General features: G+C 34.0%; 1 protein-coding gene across 1 annotated transcript in view; it reads right to left on the bottom strand.

Annotated features, from left to right (window-relative positions):
• Window positions 1-3,279: 3,279 nt before the first annotated feature.
• The window catches only part of ZDHHC21 (zinc finger DHHC-type palmitoyltransferase 21), a 49,236-nt gene continuing 29,521 nt past the window's right edge, over window positions 3,280-22,994 (bottom strand). Inside the window, exons 5-7 of the mRNA XM_052645268.1 lie at window positions 18,657-18,773; window positions 4,076-4,119; window positions 3,280-3,525 (exon numbers count right to left, since the gene is read on the bottom strand). Coding sequence (XP_052501228.1) covers window positions 3,393-3,525; window positions 4,076-4,119; window positions 18,657-18,773 — 294 coding nt within the window. The 3' untranslated portion in view covers window positions 3,280-3,392. The remainder of the gene's footprint in view (window positions 3,526-4,075; window positions 4,120-18,656; window positions 18,774-22,994) is intronic.

The following is a 22,994-nucleotide window of genomic DNA, read 5'->3' as shown; positions in this document are numbered from 1 at the left end:
TTTAATACAATTCTTAAGCAAAATAGTTATTTTTCTTACAGTGGAACATCAGCTGATTTAATATTTTTAAAATTTTGAACTCAGTCAACTTTTGCCCACAATCTTGAGCCTATAAAATATTTTTGTTTGCAGAAATAAATAGCAACAAACATAACTGTTCAAGAGGGGTAAATTCTAACAACCACTTAAAAATCTTTCATTTCCAGAAGCCCAATTAATGACTTTGCTGACATAAAACATCCTTTAATATACATTTCACTTAAAATGAAATGGAATGTTTATAAGGAAATACTTCATTCAATATATAGATTACATCAATAATCTCACTGCTCATAATTATTTTCTAATGTTCAACATCATTAGTTATTTTCATGGTTATCCAGAATACATAATAAATCAGCTACTAAAGGTACAGTTCTAACTCACAGTAGGATAATTAAAAGGAATGAAGAAAATTATAGAAAGAATTAGTAATCTCATTATTTTAATACAATTGAATCAGTAAAAAAAAATTTATTCCAAAACTGGGATTAAAAACCAAATGTATTTTTTTATATATTCAGTAAAACACTAACTAGACACTTGCTTGCTATTGTAACTACAATAAATTTGTTTTGTAGTAAATTGGTAATTTTAAGGTAATGGTTTTTTTCAATTCTGAGGCTTAATTTGCCAAAATAAGGCTCAAAATAAAATTGATGAAATAGTTTCATATGTATTTATCCTCATCTGATATAAATCTGACAGTAAAAAAAATACAATATGAATACACATAAATGAAGAAAAGAGGTCATACCTGTATGAACTAGACATCAAAATCATAAATAGGAACACATTCATTTTCATAAAACCTTACATTTTTTTACACAGACTTCCCTTAAATTTGTACCTTTGAAGTATTCAGAATTTGACTATACAATTCACTTGTGGGGCAATAAATCTCTAAAGCCAGTATAATTACATCAATTAGCCAAAAGAGGGCGCAGAGAGAACACTAGAGTTTATGCACTCCCTAGGAAAGTGCCAGGTGGCTTCTCTCACGTGGTCTACCAAGAATCACAAAACCCAGTCATGTGTGCTAACTTGAAAACACTTAAAGTTACAGCATAAGTATACACAGCTACACTTTATATAGATTCTTATATAAATATATTGATATGTAGCATTTCTGCCATTCAAAGAAAAATAAATACATGCCTTGCCTAGTGTATCAGTTTGCATTTCAGTAACTTAGAAGAATCAGCTACAATGGGATCAGGATCAGGGAAACTAAAGAGAAAGAAGCGAAAAGATTGTGCCCTAAAATTGGGAAATCTAAGAAAGCCAGAAACAGAGATCCTTAGAGTAGGAAAGAGACCACCTCTGGTTCTCATCACTGAGGCAGAGGTTGGCCCTGACCTCCCCCAGTACCTTTCAAGGTAGCTACTGCTACTACATGAAGTATAAATACATCCATAAAGCTCTTTAGGAGTCCTCACTTGGCTACGCTGTGTTCTCAAGGTCCTCATTTGAAAGGAATGTATACAGCATAAGGCATTTGACTGATATCTATCTACATTATCTATACTCCTTATAACTTCTGTCACCAGGCCAAATTTGGTCAATATGTTAGCCTGCACAAAACCCTACCCATTTATTTGCCTGGCATGAATATACTAATTTTGTGGTTCATTAAGCTCTATAAATATATTTCTTATATTAAATTTACTATGCAACTTATCAGCACCAGTAAATATTTTTACCTGCCACATCTAAGTTTTTAAATAATAAAGCATTGTAATCAGAACAGGAGAGACATGGCACTTAAATCTCTGAGAAGACCTTATTCTATTATTTTAGAAGACTATTTACAGTTTCTAAAAACTAAACACAGTAGAGTTAACTAGCTGACAATGGTTAACCTTCTGTCCCATGATTTCTCAGGTATGACTCCTTACTATCAAAATTAACTAAAAAGAAAATATTGCTATGCTCCAAGAACACTAGACACCCCTTCAATCTTCTCTTCAAGAGAAAGACTGAGTACATAATTTCTTTAGAAAAGATATATGGATTTTGCAGTATTCTAATGGAAAAAAAATTTTTAACTGAATTTTTTTCCAAAACATACTAAATATTTTTTTCAAACAAATGTTCTGTACTTTCCAAGAGACCATCACTATCAACAATTCAAATTTGTATAAGGCTAATCATGAATACAGATCACTATATTTTCTTATTTTAAGGTCATTTCCTAACATTAGCTACAACGAAAGGTCTCTCCATCCAGATTATATGTGGGCAATTAAAATTTAATTTCAATTTGGGTGATTACAGGTACACAAAAGTTACTTACTTTTACTAGTAACTTTCTATAAATAAAATTTCAATATTAGTTGGCCAATATTTATTACATAAAAATCTTAACGTGTCATTTTAGATCTAATAGGTAAAAGTAAAAAGTATACATTTTTTCAAAAGCACAATACTCCTCTTTATTCTATACATTACATATTATCTAGTTCACTAGCATTTAAAAAACATAACACATTCTAATATAACGACACAAAAAAAGGTATCAGTGGAATTATTGCAAATTCTTTACCCTTCTGCTCATCAAAATCTTAGGGTAAAATAGGAACACGTCTGTTTAGTCAAAAATTCTTCCCCGGAGCAAATATCTCAACAAAAACCAATAATTACAACAGTAGAGAGAGAAGAAATGGGAAAGTTAACGTGGAAAAAATTAATTTTTCCTTTAAAATAAAGCAGGTAGTTGGTATTTTACTTTAGTGGTGTTTTTATTTAGTTTTTGGTGAAGAGAAAAAAATCAGAAAGCTACTTCTAAGAAAACACCGTCCTTTTTTTGTGTTGCTGCTTTTGGTTTTTGTTGCTGTTCAATCTTCTATGCTGCATTTAAAAAAAATCTTGCAGCACATATAAAAGGGAGTATATGATATTTTAAACTGTATTTGAAAAAGAAAATTTACATAAAAGGTACATCAACTTTTGTAAAATTTGAAGGATTAAATTCAGATTTGGTTAGTACCGCTTAAGAGTGAAAATTTTAAATACACACACACAAATCTGTAACACTGTTAGTACTAAAAGAAATTATGTACAATTATTTCATCCCAATCAGTGCCTTTTAAGTTTAATAACAAAAGCATTTAAAGAAATCCCTGTGGAAAGCTAATTTGAAAGTAAACATGCTTTAAAACTTAAATATAGATCTTTTATTAGTCCCACAACAGGATCAAGATCACTATTAAAATAAAGCCTGGGGCACATTATGATGCTTAAGATTGGTGGGTGGATTTTAATTGACTTGAAGACTGTCATAGTTCTATTATCAGAAAACCTGTAACGCATTTCCAGCATGGAGGACCCATCTGTGCCCACCATCCATCTGTTTAGACATGATTGGCAAAGTGGTAGGGAACTCGCAGTGGTTGCCTCCGCCTGAAAGGAATAAACCACAGGATCTTCCAACGAGTGCCAAAAACTTCTGAGAAGGTCTGCTGCCATGGCTTTCGGGGCCTCGATCTGCAGAAGACAGCATTATTAGTGAAAGACAGCTCTCCCATGGTGCACTTCAGTCAGCTGAAACAATACAGGTTGGCTGGGGATCCATTACTGGACTCTGATGAATTGTGTCCCAGCATCACAAATACAGCTTTCCTTTCATTATGGCATGCAGCTGAGTTTTAACTCTGGATAGCAGATATTGTATCCGTGTCGTCAATCAACCTAGGCAACTTTTGAAGCAGAGGAGAATCTCAGGATTAACAGAATGTGTGTCAACAACACAGTAGCAAATCTCTTTTGATGTACTTTCAGGACAAATAATTTAACTTACTTTAGTTAGACAAGGGACAAGAATGATCAGTACTTATTTTGTTTGAAAACTATCACGGCTAGAAGACCCCTACTGTAAGACTGGGTCATGCTTGTCTAGCTCAGACCTTAGACAAGGTACCGAGAAAAAGCCATCATTATATTATCTATCTTTTCACTACATGCACACATTTTTCAAATGTAACCAGTTGTTCACATTTTTAAATAAGAATACTACAGAGTTCACTTTTATACTTACATTTCTTCACAACAGTTTGACATCTTTTCAATAGATGTTGTATCCTATTAAAAATTTAAAAAATTATACTCAGGTATAACAAAGTTTTCAAGGCTTTATTTTATATCTATTTTATGGGCTTTATTCGATACTTTATGATGTTTTTAATCATATTAAGAGAATATTCTGAAGATATAAACAGTCTACATATAGGTACTAAGAACTCTAAATTATCCATGTACATTGCTGAAATTCCCTTGGAAAAACAGAATCAATATTACCTTGTGCTAAAAAAAAAAAAAAAAAATTCAATTACAAACCCCATTCCCCAAATTGTAGGAGTCTCACTTCATTAAAAAATACCTTTTATTACATTTCCCTTCCGGATAATTCTTTTAAAAGCCTATAGTTAATTCAATTGTCACATGCATTCAAAATTAAATACCAAAATATTAAAGACACTAGTGAACAGAAAACTTTAAAGAGTCAACAGTTGCTACTGGTTATGGATTTCTGTAAACCAACACAAATTCAACAACAGTCTATGCATTTACCATGCTACCACACTATTACTTGAAAAGTAAAGCTAACTGATTAGTATTTAGTAAAAACTGCTTCAAAAGAAAAAACAGTCCCTTCATAATAATGCAATTTCTCATTATGTGTTTTCTAAAAGGCTGTTAAGACAAATATATAAGAAAAAGAACTCAATAAAGAGAATAAAGTTTCTAGACATACTAGTCTAATTCATGTTAATGGAAGACATCATTAGACTGAGAAACTGGGATGGATAAGGAATATAGAAATAATTAAAAACACAAGTAACATAATATTATTTTATATACATATTTACATTTTTTTAATTTATATTTTAAAAATACTTTTAAATAGTACAAAAGAAATACATTCTTTTTAAATATACAAAAAAGTTAAGAGTTTTCCTTTTACCCTATTTATTAGCTTCCTCATATACAGCAGGTGGACTGTACTATTATTAAGCAGTACTACTCATGCAAATATTTCTAACTGCAACTCCAATTCCAAAAACTTCTTTAGATGTGATTGTCTTCCAACACTACTACTAAAAAATACCTTTGCTTCAAAAAATTCTTTAAAAGAAGCTACATGAATGGCTCATAATATTAAATTCTTATGTATGAACAGCTGTCTAACTTCAGTTGGCCCACACACAGGAAAACAAATCTCTGTTTTTTTTTAGATGACTAGTAACCAATAACAGAGTTTCACTTCCAGATTTGTCAGGCATGTGTGAGGAGGTTATAGATTAGTTACTCTATATTCACTAATTTCCCTAGCATTTTCTGAAATTCATGATATCCAATGACAATTCGACTCATAATTAACCTTTCCTAGTTCTATTGCGTGCATAATTTGCTCAAAATAATGTTTTACTTTGTGAAAACATAGTCTGCAAATACATGTAAACATTGATTAGAGATTTAGAGGAAAGTTGGGGCTCTGGTTCTGTATCTGACAAAAAAGTGAAGGAAGTCATTTAAATGGTTTCTTAGAATTGATGGTGACAGGTTATTGTGAAACAATTAAGACAGCTTGCACAAAAATATGAAGGAAGAAACAGAAAAGAAATTTAAAACTGTTATGAGGAAAGGTGTATAAATGGCCCTTAATCGCAGGTGTAGATAATATTTGAAACTAGAAAACTATTTCAGGATAAGGAAGGCAATTATAAGGTTAAACTATTGTAACTAGCTAATAGTACAGGAAATGTTTTACCATGCCTAAACTCACAACTTGACTATAATTCTGAGCAATGTTTGTGACAGTAAAAGATCAACTTAAAAGACTTTGGATTTAGACTTCCTAAGGGGAAAGCTCTTACTTTCAAGTGCTTTTGATGATATCTTTCTAGAATCTGGTTCAAGAAATAGCAGGAATACTACCTTTCAAGTCATCATAAACAGTTATTCTATCAAAGGATGGAGTGGTTTACCATGACTTTATGAACAGGACTTGTGGGGCAACCTATAAAGGACTATTTTTTCCCCCTCTAGAAATGGCAAATGCTTAGCTCTCAGCTATCCAAAATACTATTATAAGAACAATAAATGGCCAAACATGTCACAAAGTTTTTGCACTGGCCTTTATACAACATACTCAGGGCAACAAAAGTTATCAGCTATCACATTCATACACACAATAGAAACAGTGAACTAGAGGAGAGATTAGTAGTGAAGGAACGTTGACAGTTACAAGTTATTTTCAAGTGCCAAACTACATTCAATATATTTTTAGTTTTGTTTTATTTAGGCAGGGAATTGTGGAATATTTCACAGAAAAACTAAAAATAAATAGATTTTGTTGCAAATAATTCTATTGAACATAAAAGATTCAATACCTTTAGTGACTATCACAAAAAGACCAATAAGATAATTACTATCTTCAAGGAGTAATAATACAATCTTTTAAATTCCTGCTATATGTAGGACAGCTATCTAGAAAAAAATCACATTCCTCAAGGAATGATAAGAAACACATTTTTATTGTGTGTTGTCTACAATCAAAATACCTTATTTCCAATGAAATATTTATGTCTTGATTATGGTCTTATGACATAATGGTCTTATGACAAGTCTTGGCTAAGACTTGTGTCAGTCTGCATAAGTGAGATATATGAAAATCCTTTCCTAGTTTAAAAACCAGAAGTTTATTTTCTAAAAAAAAAAAGAATAAACTAGAAACAAGCAAGACTTACAGAAACATAGCCCTCATGTATTTTATCAAATATACTTTATCTTCTCCCGATGGCTGACCCTACTCTAAGAAATGATTTTTCAGGTTCAGTCTAAGGAAATATGTTTGACTATGAAAGAACGATGTATCTCTCAACTAATAAGATTATAACTGGAATGAAAAAAAAGTTTCTAATAGGAAGGGAGAAGGAGGTATTATTGCCTATGGGAAAAATTGGGGGTGAGAGAGGCGAAGAGCAAGAATTTATCACCAAACATTTCCTGGTTAACAGATCTGAGAATCTAGTCCTCTTGGGATAGACTGCTTGATGACACTATTCATCCAACTCACTCACTCTGCCTTGAGTTCATCCTCACCAAGCAACACTTTGCTGTGCACACAGCTGTACAGGAGAGTGTACTGCAGGGTCCTTTGGTACCTGACAGTTGTACATAAGGGAATAAATAGTCACCCTGGTTTATATGACTATCACTTTTGCACCTAGAAGTAAGAGTTACTACTTCTGGGCCTGATTAACCCTGGAAACATTTTCAAAATGGAGTTTCCAGAGCTATCAAAACAAAGGTCTGAGGAAAATAAGAACATTCTGTCAGAAAGAAGACAGTTCAACGTAGCTGCCCGCTCTCATTCGTCTCAGTATAGGTCTTCTTGATAGTTTTGACTCTGCTGCACATACCTGACTCAACAACTCTGCTGATTCAACCTGGAGTAAAAAACACTATTAAGGAAAGTCTATTTCAACTAGAGATGATATACCTCTTGTGTCTACTAATAATTTTTGTAATTCTAAAACAGACGTTAGTTGACTTCCTATAATTTCTGATCAACATACAGAGAGCAACTCATTTCACTTTGTATCTTTTATAGCACCAAACCACACAGAAAGTGGGTACTCAATATATGTTTGCAGCACTAAACTAATCGAACATGGACAGAAATAACATTATTTCTTATCTTTATTTTTTTTCAATCCAGAGAGAGAAAAACTTCCTCCTAACCTTAGACCTCTCTTATTCTTTGAGGTCAAACTCACTACCTTACTCACTTGAAGAGATAGTTTTTTTAAAAATCCATCTTTCACAAAGGATCAGCTATATCTTTTATTAGAGATCTTAAGTTCATATAAACATTTAATCAATCATGAAACCAAACTGAGAAGGCCGTAGATCTTACATTTATAGCCACTGAAAATTTCTTTCCAAAAGAATTTCTATACTCCTTTTCTGTGTGCGCTTAGTCGCTCAGTTGCGTCCGACTCTTTGTACCCCATGGGCTGCAGCCTGCCAGGCTCTTCTGTCCATAAGGATTCTCCAGGCAAGAATACTGGAGTGGGTAGCCATGTCCTTCTCCAGGGGATCTCCCCAACCCAGGGATCAAACCCAGGTTTCCTGCATTGCAGGTGGATTCTTTACCATCTGAGCCACCAGGGAAATCCAAGAATACTGGAGTCAGTAGCCTATTCCTTCTTCAGGGGGACTTCCCAACCCAGGAATCGAACCAGGGTCTCCTGCACTGCAGGTGGATTCTTTACCAGCTGAGCTACTCAGGTTTTTAATCAGCCTTTTTCTGGCTGTTCAAATACTACTACTAGGTTTTTGTAGGAATCAAATGAATTAATATGTTAGAACCCTTAATAACTCAATAAATGGCAAACCTAAGTTTTTACTGTAGGACTTGGAGATATCTCATTTATATTAGATTGTAACTAGACAAAATTATCTTTAAACAAAAGCGATTTTCATAATTAAAATGACATGGACTGTGGAAGACTACACAAATAAAATACAATGTCCAAAAGGGACTTATAATCTGGTTGAAAAAATAGGCAGTAAGTATTATACATAAACCATGATTCATTTACTCATTTATTCCTCTATCAAAAATTTAATAAGTACATATTATACAGTAACAAAGAGCTTACAGGCTAGTGACAGTTAAACATATAAGAAATAATTATACAGAAGATATCAGAGAGGACGATCATATCTAACAACATATAAGTAAGCCAAACACTATTTTAAAACAGCTGAAAACTTATGTTTGCAATCAACAATCAACTCAAGGCCAATTACCCTTACATGTTTAATACAAAATTATACTTTTAAGAAGATTTTTTACCAGTAGAAGATGGGCTAACGTGCCTCTTTGGCTTGGATTTGAGGAGTAAGTAATATAGCGACAGAATGTGACAGAGAAAAACATAAGAATCACTGTGGAAAAAATATACCAAGTTAACTATAAATATAAAGTTCACTGTTTTTTCCAATCCTGTAAGTTGTAAAGTCAGAGTAAAAATTCATGTGGATTCAGAACATGAAACAATAAAGTGGGAAAAATCACAATTAAAAGGGAAACTCATAAATGTTTAGCTTCCTTACCAAAAAAAAAAAAAGCCATCTACTTAATCACTGAAGCAATTAGTCATGCCTAAAGAAAATTAAAAGGCGCTATTCCTATTTTTTAAAGTACAGAAATAGATCTAAGTTGTTTTAAATGACTTTTAATCTTATCAGAAATAGTTAATTAATTACACTGACTAAAAAGAGAGGATGTAATATAAATACATTTACACACAGAACAGTTTTCTACTAAAGAGCAATCCAATTCCACACATAATAATCATGATGCTAGGAGGCATTTTTAGAAAGAAAGCTTTTCTATTACTAGGCAATGTAACTTAGTATGTATTTAAATTAATTCTTTTGCTAGAGTGAACCTAGTTTCCATACAGGTCTCTACTGTATCCAAAATTCAAAGAAATATTATAGCCAATATTAGAATATGATACTGAAAGCATATAAGAAGTAACATTTTAAATTTTAATGATTTTTCTAGGTTTTAAAAAGCTACACAGATACTTCCTGTAATATTATAATTAGAAATGCTGTATTAGAAACATATTTTGTTTTTATTAAATGAAAATATAATTCAGAAAGGAAAACAAAATGTTGCACAGAACTCCCTTTATAGAAATATAAGTGAGCTAGGTTCAGCATAATTGGTAATGATATCCATATTTGCAATGCTGATTTAGAGCTGAGTAAACCAAACATAATTTGTACACAGATTGTACTGAACACTTAATTCATCGCATTGATTCAGGGGATACTTAGCAAAATTTCATTATAAGTCTTAGGACTACATTTTTGGGTACATGTCTAAAAGGCAGGTAAGTTCACTAACTGATGAATAAGAATGCTATTTAATAGATAATCTCATTTAAGCTAATTTAACATTTTGAACATAAGATACTTTTCACTGTAAAACATAATCAAGTTAAAATTAAAGTCACTCCTGCATCTGTGAGTCTGTCTATGTTTATTTAGGTAATCATGAATGAGAATTTAGGGAGGAAAACATTTTCTCCTTTTATTCTGAAAAGCTTTGCTCTAAGCTATCCTCAGGAATTTAAGTAGTGGTCCAAAAATAGTACCTGTGAGACCAAATATAAAAAGTTCAAAATTTACAAAACTGCAACTAAATATATCTTCCCCAGCCTACCCTCAACCTCACCACAACTGAGAAAAGCACTAAGATCCAGAGACACCATCAAAAGCTTCAGCTTTTACACAAACTCCACGGTGCCCTGAAAATAAAAATGCGTGTATACAAAATAGAGATAAACTGTCAGAACAGTGTCATGGTGTACAATAGCTCACTGTCAGGCCCTCACCAGAAGGCGCTGTACCAGCTGTTACCGGCTTCTTGATTAACTCTCTCCAAGCCCAGTGACGGAAAACACAGCTAATACAATCATCCAGCACTATTAGTATTGGTGCTCATCAGAATGGACATTATTCTTGGCTGTGTGTGAACTACTGCATGGTAAGAAATACTGACAACAGCAATTACACTAATAACATCACTATCCATTTCATTCAGAAACAAACAAAAAGGCTAAATAGTCTAAGTGAGGAATAATTAGAATAATCTGTTCCCTAAATAAAGAATGTTTCAAAGCAAACTTTGAAAACACTTTTAACCTCAATATTAATTTTAGTCAAAAGGAGCAAGAATATATACTTAAACCTTGTTTTTTTAAATTGAGTCTAAAATAATCAAAGGTAATCCTTAAAAATTGGGTTTAAGATTAGTCTATTTCATAGAAACATCTGGCTGGGTTGAAATCTTTTAACCTTGGAAATGGGATCACAAATCCAATATTTCTAAATTTAAGTAATTTCTAATTATTTTATCTGGGTCATAGTAATTTGTCTTACTAGGTCTAAAATGACACTGGATTATCATTAACTATGATTAACCTGTTACCTTTCACTATCAGTAAAAAGATGGGATTTTTCCTCTTATACAGGAAGGAAATGTTTTATTTTTCCAAGTAAGGGCAGATAATGGGAAAAAATTACCAAAAATTAACATGTAGCTTCCTCAAAACTTCAATCTAAACCTAAATAGAAACAGCATTTGTTCTGCTTGTTTGTCATGTATTTCAAACTATGTAATTACATAATTTCTATAATGAAATGATACTCCTACCAATGTTTTCCAAAAATGTATCTTGGTCTTCGGGGTACAGGAGTAGGGGAAGGAGAAACACATCAATGAAAGGATTAAATTTACCATGATTCCTTCTCCTCCTTTTCTTTTTTATGCTACCCGACAAATTTTCGTCACTACTTTCACATTCTAAAGAGAGATCCATGGATTCTGACAGTGACAAAAAGATGTCCAGATGTGAAATATCCTATAGGTAGTATCAATTTTTTTCATCAAATTAAACAGGAGGCATATGTTATAAAGACAGGAAGCAAAATCTATATTTTAAACTTTAATTTTAACATTAATATGAATAATTCACTAGATTTAAAAATATTAAATATTGAATGCATTAACAACTTTATATAATTAAGCCCTAAAGAACCTTAAATCAATGTGGGAAGTAGTGCATTCTGGAAACTTAAAAAAAACAACTTTTTCATTAAAAAGAGTGGTACTTGAAGTACCTTATGAGAATCCAGGTAAATGCGATTGAAATTAACTATAATTTTTAAGAATTTAGATTCAAGAGGAAGTACAGTAACTAAAGGTTGGACTAGCAAATGGAATATATAAACAGCAAGCAAATTTTATAAAGAAAGGAAGCAAAAATCTTCATTTTAAACTTTAATTTTAACACTAAATACTATTTTAAATACTAATCAATTCATTAGATTTAAAATTAAACAATTAATGCATAACAACTTTATATAATTAAGCCCTAAAGAATCTTATATCAGTGTGGCTAGTTGTGCATTCTGGAAACTAAAAAAATTTTTTTTCTTCAAATAGTGGTACTTGAAGTACACCATGAAAGCCCAGGTAAATGCAATTGAAATTTACTTTTTTTTTTTTTTTCGGGATTTAGATTCAAGAGGAAGTGCAGTGACTAAAGGCTAAACTAGCAAATGGAATGTATTCTGTCTCTTAATACTTGCATTCTTTTTCAAATGTTTCACATATATTTAATTTCTGTACACGAGACCTGTCTACTATACTATATGTATACAGAAAGAGATGAAACTTTGGGAGAGAGCTTTATTTAACAAATAGAATTTCTACTCAGAGGCTTCCCAGGTAGCTCAGCCAATAAAGAATCTGCCTGCAGAGCAGGAGACCCGGGTTCGATCCCTGGGTCGGGAAGATCCCCTGGAGAAGGAAATGGCAACCCACTCCAGTATCCTTGCCTGGAAAATACCATGGACAGAAGAGCCAGGCAGGCTGCAGTCTACAGGGTTGCAAAGAGTCTGGCATGACTGAGCAACAAACACACACTCAGTTTTAGAAATGCCACAACCTTAAAACCAATATCCCTATCTTAAGAAAGACAATGAAATGAGGTTCAATATTATAGCGAAAGAGAACATACAATTTGAAAATTAATATTAATGTACTGGTAGTCTGAAACACAGAAGGGAACCTGATACTGTATATCCTTGAAAAAGCATAAATAACTATATATATATATATATATATATATATATATATAAAACTTTAGGTCCAACTCAGAAGTGAATCAGATATGATAAGTAGTTTTATGTCCAACTCAGAAGTGATACAAAAGCTTGAGAGCAGAAATTCTTAAATGATCTTGAAGCCTATGCTGCCAAACCCCATTTTCTGAAGCTACTAGGACTGCTTAGGTGAGAAGGAAATTGTTACTGCCAGCTATAAGCCTGATGACTCTCAGAAGTAACTTGTAGTCTTAACAGCAATGCTATCAAATGTCCATTTCCAGTCATTAACCATAGGAAATTAGGGAAATCAGAGAAACTTCATTTCAGGAAATATAAATATGATTTGGAAAAACTCAAAAGTAGAAATTTAAAAATGCAAGCACAATCTGGCAATTTAGACTCAACTTATGAATGGACTATAAAGTAATAATTATGAATGAGTATAAAGGCAGAGAAAAAAGATTTTAGGGGAAGATCTAGTCTCGTCCACAGGAATATGATTAATATCACATTACTTATCAACATCATTAGATAAATCACAAGAGATATTAGAAAATATATCAAGCGACTGAATAATAACAAAGGTATATCTAAACAGACATCATCCAATCCATGAATGACCAATAAGCACATGAAGAAGTGTTAAATATCATTAGTCATCAAGGAAATGTAATTTAAAACAACTGTTTATTATTAAAACCTATAGAACAGTCAAAGCCAAAGAGGAGAGTGAAAAAGTTGGCTTAAAGCTCAACATTCAGAAAACTAAAATCGTGGCATCTGGTCCCATCACTTCATGGCAAATAGATGGGGAAACAGTGGACACAGTGGCAGACTTTATTTTTCTGGGCTCCAAAATCACTGCAGATGGTGACTGCATCCATGAAATTAAAAGACATTTGCTCCTTGGAAGGAAAGTTATGACCAACATAGACAGCATATTCAAAAGCAGAGACATTACTTTGCCAACAAAGGTCTGTCTAGTCAAGGCTATGGTTTTTCCAGTGGTCATGTATGATGTGAGAGTTGGACTATAAAGAAGGCTGAGTGCCAAAGAATTGATGCTTTCGAACTGTGGTGTTGGAGAAGACTCTTGAGAGTCCCTTGGACTGCAAGGAGATCCAACCAGTCCATCCTAAAGGAGATCAGTCCAGGGTGGTCATTGGAGGGACTGATGTTGAAGCTGAAACTACAATACTTTGGCCACCTGATGAGAAGTGCTGACTCATTTGAAAAGACCCTGATGCTGGGAAAGATCGAGGGCAGGAGGAGAAGGGGACGACAGATGGTTGGATGGCATCACTGACTCGATGGACATGGGTTTGGGTGGACTCTGGGACTTGGTGATAGACAGGGAGGCCTGGCATGCTGTGGTTCATGGGGTCGCAAAGAATTGGACACGACTGAGCAACTGAACTGAAATGAACAGGTGCAATTAACTGAAATTAACAGGACTGGCAACAATAAATATTGATGAGTATGAAAGTAACCAGAATTCTCATACACTGCTGGTGAGATTGCAAAATGGTACAATCACTTGGGGAAGAGGCCTGGCAGTTTCTTATGAAATAAAAGATAAACCTATCTTAAGTGACCAGCAATTCTTCTCCTAGATATTTACCCAAGGAAATGAAAACATGTTTCCACAAAAATACCTGAACAAGAACGTTCATAGCATTTTTATTGATAATTACCAAATTATGGAACCAGACCAGTTGTCTATTAATAGAATGTATAAACAAACTGTGGTATAATGGAATATATTTGGTAATAAAAAGAAATTATCAGTACATGTAAAACATGGATGAATCAAAAAACATTATGCTGAAAGAAAGAAGACCTAGATAAATGGATACGAGTCAAGTTCTATAATGAATTCTAATCTATGATGGAAAAATAACCAGATCAATGCTGCTTCTTCACAGCACATTGATCTACTGATAAGAGGCATAAGAGAACGTTCTAGAGTAACGGACGCAGCTCTATTGTGAAAGAGGTTTGGGATGTGCATGTATGCATTTATGCCATTGTATGTAAATCTTGTCTATGGTACATTTTGAGTAAATTTACATAAGTGGTATGAGTTAAGGGCTCAACTTCATTCTTTTGCATGTGGACACCTAGTTGTCTCAGCAGCATTTGTTGACTTTTCCTTCCCCCATTGAATTTCTGTTCTAGATACAAGTCCTGTATCGGTACTCATATAAATGGAATCATACAAATCTGTAACCTTTTGTGACTGGTTTCTTTCACTAAGCATAAGGCTCTCTGGGTTCATCCATGTTGCTGCATGCATCATACTTCACCTCTTTTCAAAGCCAAATAATATTCCATTTTATGGACACACCACATTGCATGTATCCATTCATCAGCAGATAGATATGTGGACTGCTTTCAGTTTTGGCCTATTATGACTAATGCTGCTATAAATATTCATATACAAATTTTTGTGTGAACATATGTTTCAATTTTCTTGGGTATATACCTAGGAGTGGAATTGCTGAATAAAAGATAATTTAACTTTTTAAAGAACTGTTAGACTATTTTCTAAAGTATACGCCCCATTTTATATTCCCACTAGCAGTGTATGAGGGTTCTGATGCCTCTGCATCCTCACCTCTGATATTATCTTTATTATACCCTCCTCGTGGGTGTGAGAGAACTTCCCTGGTGGCTCAGTGGTAAAGAATCCACCTGCCATTATAGGAGATGCAGGTTTAATCCCTGGGTCAGGAAGATCCCCTGGAGAAGTAAATGGCAACCCACTCCAGTATTCTTGCCTGGAAAATCCCATGAACAGAGGGCCCTGGCAGGCTACAGTCCATGGGATTGCAGAGTCGAATAAGACTTAGCAACTAAAGAACACCAAGGATGCATGAGAAGTGATAACCTAATTATGGTTTTTCATCTCCCTGATGACTTATGATGTTGAACATCTTTTCGTGTATTTATTGTCCATTTGTACCTTCTCTGAAGAAATGCCATTCACATCCCTTCCTCATGCTTTAATTAGGTTATCTTTTGATTACTGAGTTGTTTTTTTAATCTATTCCAGATACAAGTCCTTTATCAGATATGTGACGTGCAAATACTTTCTCCCATTATGCGAGCTGTCCTTTCATTTTCTTGATAGAATCCTTTGAAGTTCAAAAGTTTACAGCTTTAAGTCCAAATTAGTCTTATTTTTCTCTGTTTGCACTTTTGGTATCATATCTAGGATATTATTTCCTACTTTAAGATTTACCACTGCCTAATCCTACATTTTCTTCTAAGAGTTACATAAGGTTAGACCTTCCATTTAGGTCTCTGATCCATTTTGAGTTAATTTACATATACAGTAATTACATATAATGGAAATAAGGGCCCAACTTCATTCTTTTGCATGTGGATACCAAGTTGTTACAGCAGCATTTGTTGAAAAGACTTTTTTCTTTCCACCATTGAATAATCTTGCTACTCTTGTTGAAAATTGATTGACCATACAGATACATGTTTATATGTCTGGACTCTCGATTCTGCTTCATCTATCCTTATGCCGGCAATACACTTTCTCAATTACTGCTGCTTTATGTTAAGTTCTGATGCATCTTCTTCACTGAATATATTCTGGTAAACACTTAAGCTTTTATACATATTGTGTTATATATAATAATGACAATCTTTTTTAACGTACATGTTTCACATGTAATATACACACATGTGAAAAAAATACTATCTATAGGTTGGCCAAAAGGGTTGTGCATTTTAAATTCTGATAGACACTGACAATCTGACCTTCAAAAACTTTATACTAATTTATACCCCCACCAATAACAAATGAGAAAGCCTATTTACATCTGAAATGCAGTGTATTTCCAAATGTTTTTGGGAAGTTTGTTTTTTTTTCCTTGTTTTGTTTTTCTCAGTGTTATTTTTCACATTTTAAAAATCTTTTCTGGAGAAATGTCTATTTAGTTCTTTGGCCCATTTTTTGATTGGGTCGTTTATTTTTCTGGAATTAAGCTGCATAAGTTGCTTGTATATTTTTGAGATTAGTTGTTTGTCAGTTGCTTCATTTGCTATTATTTTCTCCCATTCAGAAGGCTGTCTTTTCACCTTGCTTATATTTTCCTTTGTTGTGCAGAAGCTTTTAATCTTAGTTAGATCCCATTTGTTTATTTTTGCTTTTATTTCCAGAATTCTGGGAGGTGGATCATAGAGGATCCTGCTGTGATTTATGTCAGAGAGTGTTTTGCCTATGTTCTCCTCTAGAAGTTTTATAGTTTCTGGTCTTACATTTAGATCTTTAATCCATTTTGAGTTTATTTTTGTGTGCGGTGTTAGAAAGTGATCTAGTTTCATTCTTTTACAAATGGTTGACCAGTTTTCCCAGCACCACTTGTTAAAGAGATTGTCTTTACTCCATTGTATATTCTTGCCTCCTTTGTCAAAGATAAGGTGTCCATATGTGTGTGGATTTATCTCTGGGCTTTCAAACACATGAAAAGATGCTCAACATCACTCATTATTAGAGAAATGCAAATCAAAACCACAATGAAGTACCACTTCACACCAGTCAGAATGGCTGCGATCCAAAAATCTGCAAGCAATAAATGCTGGAGAGGGTGTGGAGAAAAGGGAACACTCCTACACTGTTGGTGGGAATGCAAACTAGTACAGCCACTATGGAGAACAGTGTGGAGATTCCTTAAAAAATTGCAAATAGAACTGCCTTATGACCCAGCAATCCCACTGCTGGGCATACACACCGAGGAAACCAGAACAGAAAGAGACACATGTACCCCAATGTTTATCGCAGCACTGTTTATAATAGCCAGGACATGGAAACAACCTAGATGTCCATCAGCAGATGAATGGATAAGAAAGCTGTGGTACATATACACAATGGAGTATTACTCAGCCATTAAAAAGAATACATTTGAATCAGTTCTGATGAGATGGGGAACTGGAGCCGATTATACAGAGTGAAGTAAGCCAGAAAGGATAACACCAATACAGTATACTAACACATATATATGGAATTTAGAAGGATGGCAATGATGACCCTGTATGCAAGACAGCAAAAAAGACACAGATGTGTATAGCGGACTTTTGGACTCCGAGGGAGAGGGAGAGGGTGGGATGATTTGGGAGAATGGCATTGAAACATGTATACTATCATGTAAGAATCGAATCGCCAGTCTATGTCCGATGCAGGATACAGCATGCTTGGGGCTGGTGCACGGGGATGACCCAGAGAGATGTTATGGGGAGGGAGGTGGGAGGGGGGACGCATGTACACCCGTGGTGGATTCATGTCAATGTATGGCAAAACCAATATAATATTGTAAAGTAAAATAAAGTAAAAATTAAAATTAAAATAAAAAATAAATAAATAAACAAAATAAATAAATAAAAAATAAAAATAAAAATCTTTTCTGTTGTAACAAGTCCACTTTGGCTAATAAACACATGCAAAAAAAAAAAAAAAAGCCCTTTACTTACTGATAAAATGTTTATACCTGCAACTCTATTTTTTGGAACTTACCTTAAATTAGTAGTTAAAAGAGAAAAATAGAGATGTTCAAAGAGCTATTTGTAATATAGAGAAAAAACCACATAGTAGATACTGATCAACAGAAAAATGATTAATTAAAATATGATGTAGTCACTAAACAGTGTATCAACCTATTAAAAACTATAAACATGAAGTTTGTAGCCATATAAAACTAAGCTAATTTTTAAAAGCAGGATACAAAATTATATGTACATTCTGTACACTGATTGTAACTATAATTACACAGGCATACAAAAATGGTACTATATAAATGACTATGGGTAAGTTTCTCTTTAATTTCTAAACTTTTTGTAACTTTTTAGAATTAAGTTCATAATTAGGACATATGTTCATAAATACATTACATTAAAAACATACTTACTGTGATGATGCCAATTAGTTGAGTATAAAACAGTCCAGTTATTCCAACTAACATTGTAATGCCCATAAAGGCAGCTAGTCTCATTATGGCCAATTCATGTCTAACAACAAAGAGGTCCTGTAAGAAAAAGAAAGTCTTAAAAACAATTCAAAAATTACTTATAATTGCAATAATCAAGAACTGAGCCATAACAATTTCCCTTATTATCTTAAAAGAAGTACACTCCCCTTTTATGAGTTTATTCCACTTTATAAATATATAAATATCTGAAATTGTCAAAACTAATTGTTTGTAGTTCACAGTTGCAAGCTGAAAAACAGGATTTTACTACTCTATTATAAGATAAAAACTCAATCCTAAAGTTGCAAATTACCCATGCTCATTTGCAGCAAAAAACAAAACATTCTTCAAAAATCAAGAAAAAAACAAACAGATGGTGCACAATCTCTGGTTCAACAAACAAAAATTTTATTATGGCACTGGTAAAAAGCTTGAATGCACAAGTCTGATTCATAATATTAAAGTTCAAGTGGCCAAGATACCTAGAGATTATGTATTTTAGTCAAAATGAGAGGAACACACAAACAATAGGATCACATGAACAGCTCTCCTCAATCTCCCCTCATTCATTCATTCATTCATTCACTCACTCATCCAACTACCACTGCCAAGCACTGAGCTATGTAGGAGAAATGTAAAAATGATAAAGGTATGGTCTGTGCCCTCAAGAAGTATGCAATTTATTCACAGAGAGAAGCCGACTTTGCAAAACCCCAGAACAATGATATATATGTTTTACCAGGAATGTGTGCACAGAGGACAGGAGAAAAGGGGGATGCCTAGACTGAAAGGTTAGAAAGAGAAAAGCTGTGAGGGAAAACTGATTTTCCAGCCCAGGGCATGAAGAAGAGAGTCTTGAAAGTGATCTAAAGAAGTTGTGGCAGGAGGTCAGGAGAACAAGGAGAAGCCATTTCATTTACCCTCAGAGTTCTTTCCTTCTCTCTCCCTCCTCTGGATAGACTAGTCCAGTCAAGGGAGATGAAAGAACAAAGACTTCTGGAAGCCTGTTGCTGCGAAGCTTTGGAATAAAAAAGTCACGGTGGATAAAAAGCAACAAAGGAATGGGAAGGACCCCAAAACATAACCATCCACATGCTTTTTCAATACTGATTCAGGTTAGGACTTAACAGTACTCTGGTGGCAATACCAGAAACAGGGAGGTCACTGAACATAATGATCTTGTTTGAAACAAAAGAACTGATGCTCTTCTATGTACCACAGGGATCATCCGCCAGGCTCAAGCACAACTCTGAGTCCACACTCAAACCACCCAGTTTATTAGCCAGGAAGAAATTAAAATTCGCCAAGACACTTAAGATGTTACGTAATAGTCGCATATTAGGCAGTCATTTCAAAACTTCAGTAAAAAGAGAACAGAGAATCCCTACAAAACATGTAAAGAGGAAAAGATGGGGCTATAAATGACACCACGAATTCAGTACAGTAAGCTCTTTAACAATGCTTTTGCAAAGCACAAATATGCTCCAATATGACTAATACATTAAGCAACAATTTGACCATAGCAAGGCCCTTGTGTTTGTTTATATGTGATTTTATCTGCAAGAAACCCAAGATGAACAATAAAATCTTCACCCAAGCCATACTGGAATACACAAAATACACACTGTCAAACATCTACTAGCTACCTCAACTTGTCATAAGTGTTATAAGTCACATTCATCCACAGCTGGTATTAAATTTTCCCTCCAATTTCAGGTGACTCTCCTCCCATCACTTGTAATAACTCACATAAGGCAACCCTTCTGGATACTCACTTCCACGAGAAAATTTTAGGTCTCTTCTAAGGTAATAAGCAATGTTCCTTACAGCATATCTTAACTAGTTAACATGTAAGACCATGCTGCTGTTTTTATTAGGTGTCCTTTTTAAGTGTCACTGACAAAGTTTTTGAATATTTTCATTTCTCTGCCTAATCCCTATGGTTTTCTTTGAATGATTTTGCATAGTGGGGCAAATTTTAGGAATTCACACATTGTGCTACATAGAGCTCACCCTAATAAAAAAACATACAGTCCCCAATTTACAATGGTTCACCTTATGACTTTCTGACTTTAAGATAGTGCGACTTCAGATATTTTTAATTTAGGATGGGTTTATCATGATGTATCCCACTGTAAGTCAAGGAAAATCTGTGACACATGTAACCAAATAAAATTCATCCTCTTTTTCCCCAGTGAAAAGATTAAAAAATTCTCTGCCAACTAGAATTTATACCTCTTAGGGATGAAGATGAGACTATAAAAGATCTATTTAAAATTATATTTATCCACTTAGATATACATTTATTATTGAGTATTTGTGCAAAATAGTAAAATAATTCAGAAGTTGCTTTTTATCACTCTTTTTCAAAAAATGTATTTCAATCTTATACACACATAATTAACCTAAGTACTAAATCCATACTTTGAGGCATTTAACACACATCTCCAGAGCACAACATCTTTACTTCTGTCTTCGATTTTTCTTTTTTTTTTTTTTAGATACAGTACTTCTGAATCCAAAAGTTGGCTTGGGAAATTTTATCTAAATCACAAGTACCCATTTGCTATTTAAAGCTTTACTACATAATCACTGTTAAGGCTGAATTATGGCTCTCCAAAAACTTGTATGTTGAAGTCCTCATCCCACCTCATCTTCAGTACTTCAGAATGTGACTGTATTTGGAGAAAAGGCCTTTAGAGAGCAGATGAAGTTAAAATGGGACGCTCAGGGCGGGCACTAATCCAATCTGACGAGTACCCTTATTAAGAAGAGGGAACTGAGAAACCCAGGGAGACACCGTGCATGCTGCAGCAGAGGCGAGACCACACGAGGGTACAGCAACAAGGGGCCGCCTGCAGAAAGGCCTCCAGTGGAGCCAGAACTGCAGACGTCCCAGTCCTGGACTCCCAGGCTCCGGAACTATGAGAAAACGTCTTTCTGTCGTTTGTGTCCCCCAGTCTGTGGTGAACTGTATCAGCCCTAGGAAACTAATAATACGGTAACTGTGCTTATAGTTTTCATTTCTTCCCATTTTTGTTAAGAAATGTGTTTATACATAGATGAACACAGAAAACACAAGTTCAGTTTAGAGAAAAGAATGTGGACATCTGAGAACAAACACAGGCGCCCTCACTGCATCTCTTCCCCTCATCCAACCCCTCATCCCTGACTTAAGGGAAAGGTCACTGACTGGCTCTTCAGACATTCTTGATGCTACATTTCTGTTGCTTATTACAATATCTTTTCATACTCCGAGTCTACTTTTTCATTCTCTTTATGGCAACTTTTGATAACCCCACATTCTTAATGTAGTCCAATTTATCAATCTTTTCTTTTAGTGCTTTTTTGTTTTGTATTTCGGAAATCTTTCCCAATCCTGAGGTAATAATGACATTCTCCTATATCATCTTCTAAAGCTTTTAAAAGCTTTATAATTTTGCCTTTCATATGTGGGTCACTCGTCCACGTGGAACTCATTTTTGTACACAGAGAAATACACACTTCTGAATTTACTTTTATTATATCGATATTCAATAGTCCCAGGATGGTTTATTTAAAAAGTTGGCCTTTCCTCAGTGATCAGAGGTCAAGTCTCCATACATGAATGAGTCTGATGTGGGCTCTTCTATTCAGCTTTCTTGGTTTATATGTTTATCCCAATACTAGTGAGCACATCTTTGTTACCATGGCTTTGTACTAACTCTCCATATCTAGGTGGCCAAATTATCCCAACTTGTTCTTTTTCAAGAATATCTTGTTATGGGGTTAAGAGACACAAACTACTAAGTGTTAAATAGATAAGCAACAAGGATATATTGTTCAGGACAGGGAAATTCAGCCTTTGTATTGTTATAAATTTAAATGGAGTATAATCTATAAAATATTGAATCACTAGTGTGTTACATCTGAAAATAAGATATTATGGTAAATGAAGTATACTTCAATTAAAAAAGGAATTATTGGTTATTCTAAATACAGCTGACCGTTGAACAACACAGGGGTTAATCTGTATGTAATTCATAGTAGGCAATCAATACCCACAGCTCCTCAGCATCAGGAGATTCAACCAACCGCTGGGGTAGTTACTACTGAAAATACACACAGGTAAGCAGTCCTGCATAGTTCCAATCTGTGTTGTTCAATGGTCAACTGTAATTTATATTTCCATAAAAACTTTTAAATCAGATTTCAAGTTATGACATACACACTCAGACATACACATACCTGACATATTCTCTCCACTAAGAGTCACAATTTTCCCCTAGAGGTCTTGTG

This window comes from Budorcas taxicolor, chromosome 8 (assembly GCF_023091745.1).
Source record: "Budorcas taxicolor isolate Tak-1 chromosome 8, Takin1.1, whole genome shotgun sequence".
NCBI lineage: Eukaryota > Metazoa > Chordata > Mammalia > Artiodactyla > Bovidae > Budorcas > Budorcas taxicolor.
The sequence above is the reverse complement of the archived record's forward strand: the minus strand, read 5'-3'. Positions and strand labels throughout refer to the sequence as shown.